The sequence below is a fragment of the Rhinolophus sinicus genome, chromosome 6, assembly GCF_057876585.1.
Source record: "Rhinolophus sinicus isolate RSI-liver-muscle chromosome 6, RSI-T2T, whole genome shotgun sequence".
NCBI classification, from domain to species: Eukaryota; Metazoa; Chordata; class Mammalia; order Chiroptera; family Rhinolophidae; genus Rhinolophus; species Rhinolophus sinicus.
The window spans coordinates 61,739,621-61,752,619 of NC_142506.1; the positions used below are offsets into that span (position 1 = coordinate 61,739,621).

At 38.8% G+C, this 12,999-nt stretch overlaps 1 protein-coding gene across 1 annotated transcript in view; it reads left to right on the forward strand.

Annotated features, from left to right (window-relative positions):
* Window positions 1–12,999, forward strand: part of USH2A (usherin) — a 580,537-nt gene that overhangs the window by 290,723 nt on the left and 276,815 nt on the right. Inside the window, exon 35 of the mRNA XM_088799150.1 lies at window positions 2,918–3,065. Within this exon, the coding sequence (XP_088655276.1) occupies window positions 2,918–3,065 (148 nt within the window). The remainder of the gene's footprint in view (window positions 1–2,917; window positions 3,066–12,999) is intronic.

Genomic DNA, 12,999 nt, shown 5'->3' on the forward strand with positions numbered 1-12,999 from the left:
TCTTCATACTTTAAAATACGCTGGATTTTTAACATCCCCACACTCGAAAACAAACTATTGGCAAAGAGAATGCTAGCTTTGGCTGTCCCCAATAGTCATGGTTTCAAAATTAATTGACATACTTCCCTTAGTTGGGCATTTCATTGTACCAAAATTGAATCCCCTGTTTGGCCGGACGTTACGCATCATTTCAGGGTAGTATTATGATTTTGCAGGTTTTTTAATGACTATAGTTGATACAAGCTATAGGAGATGGGTGGGAACACCTTATTTTAATGGCTCAGAGGCTTTCAAGGACTTTGCCATTTCATAAATGCATCTTTGTTCTGTGTAGATTTTCCAAACCAGAATTTTAATCAGCATTCAGTTGCATTGAATGCCGTGGCCTCTGGTGCTGCCAGGTCAAATGAGATACTGATTGGTTCAATTTCATTTAGATATTATCAGTGAGATGAGACCAATAAGAAGCAACTTGAGGGACATTTATTTCCTTATTGAAGGAACTAGTATTGTGCTGCTCAGCACCTCTCAACGCGTGCAAATGTATGTGGAAGAAAACAAAATAAGAATTTTTGCAGGTAATGCTGTTATTTCACTGTCCCCTTTTATAAATTCTGATTGGATTACAAGAAAAATTCTCTCACGAACTCCTTGGAATCTTAAGAAGTTCTTAAGAAGTTACTAATTTATGGATCTTTGGTAACGCGGCCCAAAGAACAGTACTTCCAAACCAGAGGATGCTTTATTTATCCCAGAAGGCTCTATAGAATTCTCAAAATAAAGTGCATTGTAATTCATTCTGTGTGTGCGTGTGTATGTGTGTTTGTGTGTGTGTGTGTGTATATGTGTGTGTGCATGTGTGTATATGTGTGTTTGTGTATGTGCATGTATATGTGTATGTGTTGTGTATACATATGTGTGTGTGTATGTGTGTGTGCATGTGTGTGTGTGTGTAATTTTATGTCGTATACTACAATACTTCTTTGGGGAGAGTTAGAAGGAGACAATTCTTAGGACATGAATGAGAAAAACAATAGTGATAGACTATCAGAATTAAATCCCATTGTGTTAAGAGTTTAGCAATAAGATGCTGCAACATCCTCTTAAGGGGGTGGGAATCTGGGGAGTACAAGTGGATGGATTTATTTCCCTCTGAGGACTGGAAAGAAGGATTCTTGGACCATTTTCCTTTGGTAACTCAGCTATCCCGTGTGGCCTCTTTTCATGCCATGTTTTCTGGTGGATTTGTAGCATGTCGGGAATCTTTTGTTCTGACTTTTCTATTTTAATGTCCAGGTAGTTATTCTTGGGCTAACGGTGACATGTCCTAGAGCTTTGAGTCAGGATTTGGACACAAACTCCATTGATTCCTCTTTATTTGCGAAGATTCTGTTCTCAGGCTGAGTGTGGTTTCTCTCTTACATATATATGCACATGCCACAGCTGAGAATTAGAGGAAACCCACAGAGGTTAATTAGGTCCCCAATCTTAATGCAGTTTCATGCCCGGGCCACAATGTAACCCATCTGAAACTTGCTTACACTGATGAGAATTATCCTGAAAACATGGGCTATTGTTGTATTCTTACAATAGGAAGTGAAATTGATCTCTGTTGAGCATTGATGTCTGTTGACCATATATAATTATTTATACTTCCAAAGATGAATTTGCAGCTATGTGCATTAACATTGTAAATATAAGAAAATATCTTTAAAAATCAGCCAGCTTTTTCCTATCTTTCGGGAAAATAATATTGACTGCTTTCAGTAGCAAAAGGTCATTCCTTCATCATCCAACTGAAAAGCAGGGACAGTCCCAAAGAAATGAAGACGTGCTTTAATTGTTTGTATTAGTAATATCTACCTTCCATGAACATGAACTAAATGACTGACGGCGTTTTACATTGTCCTTTGATCTTGCTTTACTTTCTTACTGATTTTGATAAACATGAGTGCTTTTTGAAACATTTTTAAATTTCATTGTGTAAAATGCAGCTATAATCTAAAGAGATGCTGAACCAAGCTTAGGTGTAGTTTTCAAATATCTACGTTATATGAAGATATAATTGCTAATATGTGCTAGCAAAATTCGTCTAGAAAAACTCTATGTGTGGCTCCATTTCTTGGAGAAATGTTTATCCAACAAGTTAGGTAGTGAAGACATGTTTCCTAATACATTTAAACATTTATTTGGGGATATTTGCAATTTATTATGAAAGTGTACACAGGAGTTTTAAAATATCTGTAACATCTGTGTTTCCATTTCTGGCATTACTGATGCCTTTTTAGGGAATGGTGTGTGTTGGGGACGGTGGAGGGGGGGGTGTGTTCTGTGATCATTTAACAGTCACTCAATAACTATTCTGTTGTTGATATATGAGAAAAATTGTTCAATTTCACATTGTGTTATACTTGAAATATATTGGTTGGTTACACTCTAGGAAATAAAAGGCAATTATATTTGCTGTACATCTTGTTTTTTCCTTAGAAATCACTTGTTTTATCCTGAAGTAGTCTGTAGGCTCTAGTACTTTTCTCATGTGGTGTGCACGTGTGTGTGTGTGGACCCGTGTGCACTTAATTAGTTCTAGGAACCTTTGTGTAAGGCGAATTTCAGCAAGACTATTCACCCAGTCAATATATGTCTTATCTCTCAGCTCTAACTTAGGACGTATTTGTATTTCATGCATTCATACATTCTGGGTTATTTTCTAATTATTGAAGATGGCTTTCTTGGGTTCTAAAAAGCAAGCTAATGAAATGTCAAAACTCAGCCTTGAAACAAATTTGTTTTGCGAGTAAAGGGAGCTTTATTTGAAAGAATCAGGGACTCTTTATGAATTCCTTTTTGTTCAGTGCCCATCTAAACTTTTGGGACCCAGAGTGAAATGTGCATTTTTTTTTAAATCTCTTTTCAGGCTTGCACTGGGGGTGGGTGCACGGTGAGCGCGGCCAGTGAGGTTATGATTGACGAGAGCACACCTGAAGGCGTGCCAGCCCCCAGAGCACACGCATACTCACCTCACTCCTTCAACATCTCCTGGACAGAGCCTGGACGTCCGAATGGTAAGTGAACTCTTTGAGCCTCAAGTTAAAAAAGATGATTAGCAAAGGTAAATTAATATTCTAAATGGCAGCTTATATGTAGTGCTTAATTTTTAATGATCATTTTAGCGCATAAAATACCTGAGATAGTATCGTGGTCTGTAGTTGGGAGACGGTGGTTTTTAGGCTAACACACAATTTTGGTGGCTCAAAAGTGCTCCCTTTTGATAGCTTTTGGGTACTGCGTCTGGTTGTTTAATACGTTCCAGGAGTGGTACAGAGAACAGACGAGGGTTCCCAAGAATGCCGTTGTGAGAGAGACAGTGTGTTTTCAATGACTTTCTGGTTTTGACAGTTATTAGTTCTTTCCTGGGCAAGTAGACAGGTGGAAAGTTCATATACATATTGTATTTCAAAATGCTTTTGATGTAATAAGTTTCCCTGAAAAGAGACCGACCACTTGGATCACTGTTATTTTTTTAATATATTAGTTATAAAATTTCAACATGCAGTTTTTAAGTAATACATACATTAAATATTATACATTTATATTTCCTTAACTTGAAGGGGAAGAGGAAGAGCGATATATGCCTCTTTGCATAGTTTAGAGCATTAAGTTAGCCAGTTAAAGTTTGCTAAGCTAAATTCTTATTATGAAGAATTTTTGTAATAATCTGGGGCAGAAACTGCTTTACTCATTTTTTTAAAATGTCTTTACATTTCATACAGCATAGTACATTGTTCCAAACTATAGAAGCTTACATAACATCACATTTTGTTCCTGCTTAACAAATATCAAGAAGACTTTCAGTATCTTAGAAACTCTTTTAAGTTATTCATTACTGAAAATTGAAATGACACCTTTTAGGATAGCCAAAAAGAATAAAAGGAAAAACTTTACAATTTTATTAGTTTGTCTTATGTTTACTATGATATTAATTATCCCAGTCATCACACTTTCATGAAACTTTTGGCAAATGCATTAGATATATTTGAGGTAGAGGAAAGAACTTTGATAATTAGCGTGACTGGTTCTCTCTGCTGTTCAAGTTATTCCTGTACTATTACACATTTTCTAATAAAAATATATGGATGTCTATTTGATTCTTATATTAAACCATCAAAAACCTTGTCATGCTTTGTGTTCCACAAAAGAAATCTAGTCCATAGGTGGCAATGACTGTTAATGATTTATTCCATTTGGATTATCGTTAAATGCTATGTATGACATGATTTGCATAGTAAAACAACTTCTTTCATCCCACTTGGTACTTGTAACTGGCATTACAGCTGCATTCAAAATCCTAGATTAACAAGAGACATACGTTCTACACTTCAGAGAGTCTTTGCTTATTGTGTTTTGTACATTTACAAGCAATTTTAAAATATATTCATTGAACAATAAGAATTTGGGAGATTTTGGCGATATATGTTAACACTTCTCTTGTATTCTAAAGTCGTGTTTAATCTCATCAAAATTTTCTAACTTTTTGTTGTGGGGCAATGATTAGACATTTAAAAAGTAACGGTTTCACTAATTTTTTTCCCCTTCTCTTCACTACTTCTCTCTCCACTTTCCCCAGATTTACCAGTGTTTGGTGTCTAGTGTCCATTGTCTGGAGAGGGGTAATCTGATTCTTGGAAAGCATCTTGTCCCTCTGTGTGTTTTGAAAGCCTCCACAGTTCCCCCTAAAAAAACGCTGAAGAATAAAAATCCAAATTCTTTATTCTGGCATTTGGGTTATTTCCCACTGTGACTCAGCCTGGATGTACAGAGCTTTATACTGCACTTTCTTTTCTAGGCACCGTAGAATATTTATGGCTTAATATAGGATTGGAAGGCATAGGTGTGGAGTCAAGTAGACTGAGTCAAATTTTCTTTGTGACTCATAGAACTGTGTTACTTTGGCATATTTACTGAATTCCATGAACCCAAGCTGCCTTGATTGCAAAATTAGCGTTAACAATTCATACCATCTCTATGTCTTCACCTATAGAAATCTAACTCATTCCTCAGGGCTAAATGTAGGCCTCTTTCCTGAAATTGTCCCGCTCTTCCCTGCGTTTAAGTAAAGCTTGCCCTCTTCTCTTGACCACATATCCTGTTTCTGTGCCTTCATAATGGCACATACTCATTCACCCTAGACTCAGATTTATTTGGTTACATGTCCAACACGCCTGCCTACCGGATGACAAGGGCCGTGAATCATTCATTTCTCATTTTCTTTCACAGACCCTAACACAATGTTGTATTTTCTGTTGGTACCTAACACTATTTAGTTTCTTTAGTTTCTCATGAAAATGGCATTTTGAACATTGACATCTACACTGTAGAGTCCTGGCTCTAATGATACCAAAAGAGAGAACAGAAGTAGCGATAGGCCAGTTCCTGAAATGTATTTGTTTGGCAGTATGGAGTCTGGGACTAGGTTTTTCTGTTCAGCATTGGGATTTCACATTTGAATTCAGAATTTTACTTTCCTTTGCCAGAGTACATCTCATTCAAACTTAATGGATCTAGGCCCATATTTCAATGTATGCTACATTATGGTTGCGTTTGAATTTCTAAATATGCTGCAGAAGAGTAATACAATTAAAGAATAAAATAGATTTCATCTGTATGTTACTGAAAAAAACCCTTTCAAATGATTTTAAATAATGGTCCTGAAACATATCAGATCGTTAGAACCATCTCGGGAGCATTGATTGAAGAAGTAGAGTCCAGTGCTCCATCAAAGACCGGAATAATCAGAATATCCCATTGACTTAATTATTATCAAAACACCGATGAGAATTTGATACATCTCTCTCCTCAGGATCCCTTCTGGAGACATCCACATGGATGTCTATTACACTTTCCACTCAGTGAATCCAAGTTGATCTCTCCTCAGTTTCTCTGCCCCTCTGCCTGCCCCTTCCCCTGTGTTCCCTCACTGATTCGCTGCACCCAGTTGCACCAGCCAGAAACCTGGGGGGCACTCTTGACCTTAAGACTCGCTCACCCCCGATTGCTCTTGCCACACCATGTCCCGATTGCAGTTCCTGTTGGCGGCCCCTGATATTTACTACTCAGATGACTTCAGGAGCCTCCCGAGGCGCTGCAAAAATCTGAGTTTGTTCCCTCAGAATATATTTTTGACTAACTGCTGGGTGCCATCCTTCTGAAGATGCCAGATGGATTTTCCCAGGCCTCAGTGTTAAGGGTATCCAGAGTCCTTGTGGGAAATATCCATGGAAACAGATAATTACAAGGTAGAGATATGCACAATGTGTCCACATGGATGGGGACGAAGCTCCCTGAGGGGACTAGTGGGGTATGGTGTGTCATCCCACTGGGTCCTTGTTAAGATGGAACACGTCCTGAGACATGTGTGTTCAGGTGGTCGTATGCTATAACCGGTGCTACGTGCCTGGTTTTATACACACTAGACTCCCAAATCTTGACTCTGTTAGTTATATACCTAACTGGATTATTTCACTTGGAGTTTATAAACATGAAAACAAAAATGTTGAGAAACAGTAAACTCACTTTCTGTAATAAGAAATATGTATATTTCTAGATACATCTTTTTATGTCACATAATATGAAAGGTATAAAAGGTTCTGATATGAATATCCAGTACTTGCCTATCTAGCAAGTGGTAGCCTTTAGCCATCATGGGCTTCGGAAACAGTCCTGCTTTTCAACTGATTCTGATTTAAATGATTCTTTCAAGTATAGTGATAATCCTTACTTAACAGTGTGGTGGAAACATCTTGCCATGGCAGTGAACCATAGCTCAACTTCATTCTTTGAAGAGCATTATGAAATCCCAGTGAATGAAACCACAGCTCACGTGACCCATCTTTCTTTGATGGGCATTTAAGCTTCCATGATTTTGCTATCATAAATAATGCTACTTGCTATGAATTGCCTTAGTCGGCCAAGTAGCGTCTTTAAGTACTGAGTCCTTACCACTGAATTCACGCAGAAGTGGTACGCGGATTCATGCTTTCCTTCAAACATGTCCTGCTTAATTCCAGTCTCTTGCTTCCCACACCTGCAAAAATGTTGGTGTGACACTCCAGCTCTCTGTCTTGAATCAGAGCCCTTTGCATCCACGTCCCCTCTGGCAAAGGTATTCTTTGCAGCCTCTGGTTTCAGGCAGGAATTTAAAACCTGTGAAAAGAACTCCGTTTTGGTCCGAGATGGATAAGAACTCTTTATTCTGTAGAACCTTGACTCTTCCTTTGTAATACCATTAGCTATCAATGAGAAGTAACCCAAAGAATTGCTGTCTAATCAATTTGTGACCTGTATTGTATAGATTACAATTGCGTAATTAGAGTTACACTTTTGAGAGCTTTCAAATTCTCATGAGTCATATTCCCTTTCAGGGGCTTGGGCTGTAAAATCTGGCAATACATTTTTTTCCTAAGTCTACCTTACTAAAATCAGCACAAATACCTGACTACACCAAACTAATTCTTCATTCTAGCATAGCATGTAATGACATTTTTCAACTCATTGGGATATGTTTCTTTAAATACTAACTAAAAATATATGGAACATGAAATTCTTATCCTTTATTAATATGTAGAGTTTCTGGGATCTCCCCATTATCTTTAAATAAGTGGGTTTGCCTGAAACACTTCCCCTGTTAGTCTGTGACCCACACGAGGAGAGGGTTCCCCTGGGCCTTGTTCACTGTCCTCGTCCCAGCACTTGGCAGGGTGCTAACCATGAAGTAGGTGGATATTAAGCAGCTGCTGAATGAATTCCTGTTTACTTAAGGTAGAGACGATGCTAAAATGCTAATCATGTCGATGGGAGAAGCCTACGCGTATGTGATCATACAATACACACACATGCACATTTATAGCATGTTTTACGACATGTCATATAGGTGAGAGGCTCTCAAAGGCAGTGAAAGACATCTCCCTCTTGGCCTGCTGAAGGCTCAAAGGACACAGTTAGACACCCAGACTTCCTCAGCCTGGCCACTTGTAGATAATGGAAAGAGAGCCCGAGTGTGAAACTGGATCTACTTAGCATGCCTCAGTCTGGAAGGCTGTGTGGTTGCCTTCATCAGGATTTGGTAGCATCAGGATGGGCATAATAAGAGGGCAGCAGGAGAGCTGGGCACCCATTAGATTAGACGAGGGTGCTGGGGTCCCCTTCAGAAAGGAAAGAGTACTTTTCCTAACTCAGCCTTTTGTATGGGCCCAGCTTTGTGAGACTTGATACAAGCATATGTACAAGACAGTGGAGAAAATGTCAATAAGAACAAAAAATTGAATTAGGAAGTTGATTATTTTTGCAGACTTAGACATAGTACCGTGAGGACGACAGGGTATTGAGTTCTGCTTTTGGAACATACACACTATTTCAGGAATGGGTGGTAGAAAAAACAATATCCATAGATCTTTCATATCCATTTTATATTTGCTTTCCCGAAGGACACTGAGGGATGATCATAGAGAAATAAAATTTTATAATGTATGTACATGAAGGTGTATGTGTGAATAGTAAGTACTTGCTTCATGCAAAGAAATATTTGATTTCCCACTAACACTAATAATAATAATAATAATAATATAATAATAATAATAATAGCTGCAATTTATAACTATATGCTAGGTACTTTTCTTCTCATAACTAGCCCATGAAATAGGTATTATTAGTCCCACGTCCAGATGTGGAAACTGATTTATAAGTATTTAGCAACTTAATTAGTCAGAGATAATATCGAGTTAAATAGGAATGTAATATAAAACAGGATGTGAATAACTCAAAATTCATGGTTTTATTCACTGTACAACTATTCTGCCCCAACTTTTGTAGAAATGCTCATAATGTAGAATTCCACGTAGCTATGTGAGAAAAAAATATATATATTTTTTACTTTTCTTTGATGTTGTCCTCTGATGTTTCTCCTGTTTTAAAGAAAGAAGTGGGCTTAAAAAAGGTTTTATTTTGAAACAACTGTATTTTTAAAAAGTCAAAATGTGATTCAGTTTCCTTTCCTGGAAATGCTCAGTTTTAATAGGAGAAATGGATTATAGAATCTAGTGACTCACTTAGGAAAACTGCTTGACAGTTTTGAGCAAACCTTGTGTAACTTGCATGAAACACCTCCAATCAGTTTGTCAGGTAGAATTTCCCAAGCACAATCTTTTTTAGATTCCACTGATGCCATTTTTAGGAGAGCATAACAGTAATAAGGCATTTTCCACAATGTGAAAGCTGTTCTTTCTTTTCCTTTTTAATTGAAGGATCAACTATTCACATAGGGACATACCTGCCACATTCAATCTTCGTCTGGACCTCGGGGGGAAACCCTCAGTTGAGATTCATATTGCCATGCTGTACTGGAAAGAAAAACAAACAAATATGTTTGGAGCGTCTATATTCACTAGGCATGTTATTTTTATGACACACTAAAGCATTGTTGTTTCATTCTTACAGTAAACAGAATTCTACAGCAAACAGCGGTACCTTGTATTGAATTTACATTGTATTGTACTTGGATTGAGTTTCCTTGGTTATATATGACAACCTATTGAGCACCTTAGGAAATACAATTTGACATAACATGATGAAGAGGCATAGAGATGTATACCCCAGTGGATGTGTTCTGTGGACCATTATGACTCCACTTCCCTGTGAAAATTAAACACCTTAAAAATTCTACCATTATGGAAAGAGAAAGGTGATAAACTTGAAACTGCTTACATTAGATAGCCAATGGGTATTAAGTATCCATTTTGTGGCTTACCCATTAAAGAACTGAATTTGTAGAGCTAGCTTAAATAACCTGAGGTCCCTTACCACATGACAGATTGTTATTTTGTTGTATCTTTCTGATTATTAGCATAAGAGAATAAGTGAGCACAAAAGTGCAATACAGTGCCATAAATTAAATCACCATATATATTTTTTTATGTTGGATTTTTTTTCTTTTGCTTTTGTCAATCCACTCTTCTGCACTCAGCCCTGCATCCTAAGCAGACCTGTATTCACAAGGTCAGTGGGTTCTCTCTCTCTCTCTCTCTCTCTCCCTCCCTCCCTCCCTCCCTCCCTCCCTCCCTCCCTCCCTCCCTCCCTCCCTCCCTCCCCCCCCTCCCTCCCTCCCTCCCTCCCTCCCTCCCTCCCTCCCTCCCTCTCTCCCTCCTTCCCTCCCTCCCTCTCTCCCTCTCTCTCCCTCGCTTCCTCCTGGTCTGTCCATGGACAGCAAGAGCAAGAAATGAGAGGAAGAGAGGAGAATGGAGTCTCAGAACTTACTCCCTTTGCTTCCCTTTCTGCCGGGCTCTGGGCTCCTCTACCAAAGGCTATATTCCTCTCCAGTGGCCCTTTTCCCATAACTCCAGCTCTTACTCTAGGTTCCTGAACCTGTTCTCCCTCCCTCCCCTGCAAGTGGAAGGGTGTTCACTGGCTCCTAGCCCACTGGTTAGATGGTCTCCCAGCTGTTACTACCTGGAAATGCTTTATTGTTACTTGTTGCTTCCCTTAACCCAACCCATATTGTTGTAACTGGGTTCCTCACAAAATTATCCTCAGTTGTCCATTTGAGTTGCCATCAGTTTCCTGCTGAGACTCTGATTTTTAAATCTCATTTAATCCACACTTAACGCATAGAATTTTGGGGGCTGGATATAGAGATGAATATAAAATGCTTTCCTTCATTCTAAGAATGTGAAAAATAAGTAAACAAAAAATCCATTTTGTTACACTTTGTTTTGGCACACTAGACGTTTTAAAAGCAAATAAGGAGAGCTATGCTCAGAAGTTCTAGAGGCAGATTGCTTAATAAATCTGTGACATTTAACTTCATAAATAAGAATCAACTTGATATCTCAGTGAAAGCTCTCTTTGTTATAATTAATCAAACATTGATTTATTTTTCCTCTTGATGAACTAACTCTAAGTGCCACATTTAGTTTAAGGATCGGGTTCTCAAATAAGTTGTATTTCTTAACCCACCCAGAGTAGGTTACCATCTGCCTCCCCCCACCTCCGATTCTTCCTTCTATCCCACGTAATTCTCCTTTAATAATAAACTTTACACATACGTAATGGGCTTAGTCTGTGTTCCCACTGAGATTGAAAGTTGTATGAAGGCAGGGACCTGGGCTGTTTTGATCACATCTGTATTCCCAGCATGCAACACAATGCCTAGCGCTTAGTAAGTACTCCGTAAATATTTACGGATACATCAGAGTACTACCAAACATCAAATCTCAGATTTTTTCAAAATTATTTTATAGTATTCAGTAAGTATTTTTCACACTGTTCTCTCTGGACTTGATTGGCGTGCGGGAGGAATCTTAAAGAGTTAGCACAAGTATGCAAGAAACTGCTAGATGATGGCGGATAGCATACCAGGAAGGAAAACAGACCTGTCTACAATGTGTTTTTGAGCGATGTGCAGACTGTTTTTACAACAGATGTGCAGTATGTGACATAGACCAGGAAAGAAGGAAATGGTCCAAGGTGAGCTTCCATAGCAAATAAGGCTTGGGAGAAAGGGACAGCTCTAAGTTCATTCCTTTCATATACGAAACATGTAAATCCCAAGGTACTTTCATATATGCTCACTCCTTTCATTCTCACATTAACGCTCAGGCCACCAGAGCAAGGAATATTACCCCCCATTTTATTGGCGAGGAAATGCTAGCTTAGAAACTGGAGCTCACGGACCAGCTTTTAAAAGTGCGTGGCCGTGGGGGAGGCCGTGTGCAAAGGGAGGGAAGCTCGTAAAGGGAAATCCATAGTCTGGAGCTTAGACTTCATTTCCTGGTTTTGTTTCGGGGGCTTACTTTTCCTCCACCATCAGCTAAGAGACCACCCAGAACATAGCAGGTGCTCAATAACTAATGTGTCATTGAATGAAGAATAATTTACCTGTAGGTATATAAAATAGACACTTAAATTGGCCCTACTACGTATACGCTTCACCCCATGAGGTAGGCGTCTTTCCGTGTCGGTACACATAGCTCACCCTCGTTTTCTTCCTAAAAGCTTACTGGAATGCCATTGGATGAAACCATAGCTCTTCTGCCATCGTGATGCTTCCAGGTACATGCCTAGTGTCCACTCTTTGGTGCAGCTGCGTCTCGCCCGTACCAGCTAACCATTACTCATAACCGTTGACAGTGGCATCAGACGCCTGGCCCAGTACACAGCCCTCACATGCAGCCTCGTTCGTCCTGAGTTAGTGTTGCAAGGACGATTCCTCAAAAAGTTAGGTGCTCAGGAGTCCCCATGGCTACTGGAAAGGCCCCTGAAGCAGCTGTTAACCCCTTCCTTCTTAAACAAAAGCAAACCAAAAGGTTGAAAGGAAAGAATACAAACAAGAAAGTTGACTTCCATAAAGGTAGATGGCATTTCTTATTCCTTCTGCCCCCAAAGCACCGAACATTGTACCTTCCAGGTGGTTGACTTTTACTAAATAGACGTTGATCTTGTCATTAGACTCACGTCCCACGCTTTTACGGCTAGAGCATGTACATCGGTTCTTAATTGGAGTGGAATTCCTAAATATTTCAGAAGAGAAAATTAGGCTGGGAATGGGTAACGGGAGTAGTGGCAGCAGCAGGAAGGGGCCATGGGCTCCACATCTGAGTTTATATTTGTATGACCTTGGGAAATAGCCCTACTAAGTCTCCTCTATAGCAAAGCAAATCACAGTTTATATTTCTTGATGTTGCCCAAACTAATAGAAATCACTCATATAAATCAGGTAGCCTATTGTCTAATAGGAAGTGTTCAGTCTATTTTTTTTTAATAATCAGGTGTTTTATAATTTCAGAAATACTTACATGGCATTTCAAGATACGGAATTTTACTTTTCCCAGAGCCATTCATATATGTCCTGTACACTAGACAAAAAAAAAAAAAAAAAAAGGAAAGAAAAAGAAAAGAAATTGTCTTCTAAGGCTTTGTTTAAAATGACCATTAGATTATATGATTATA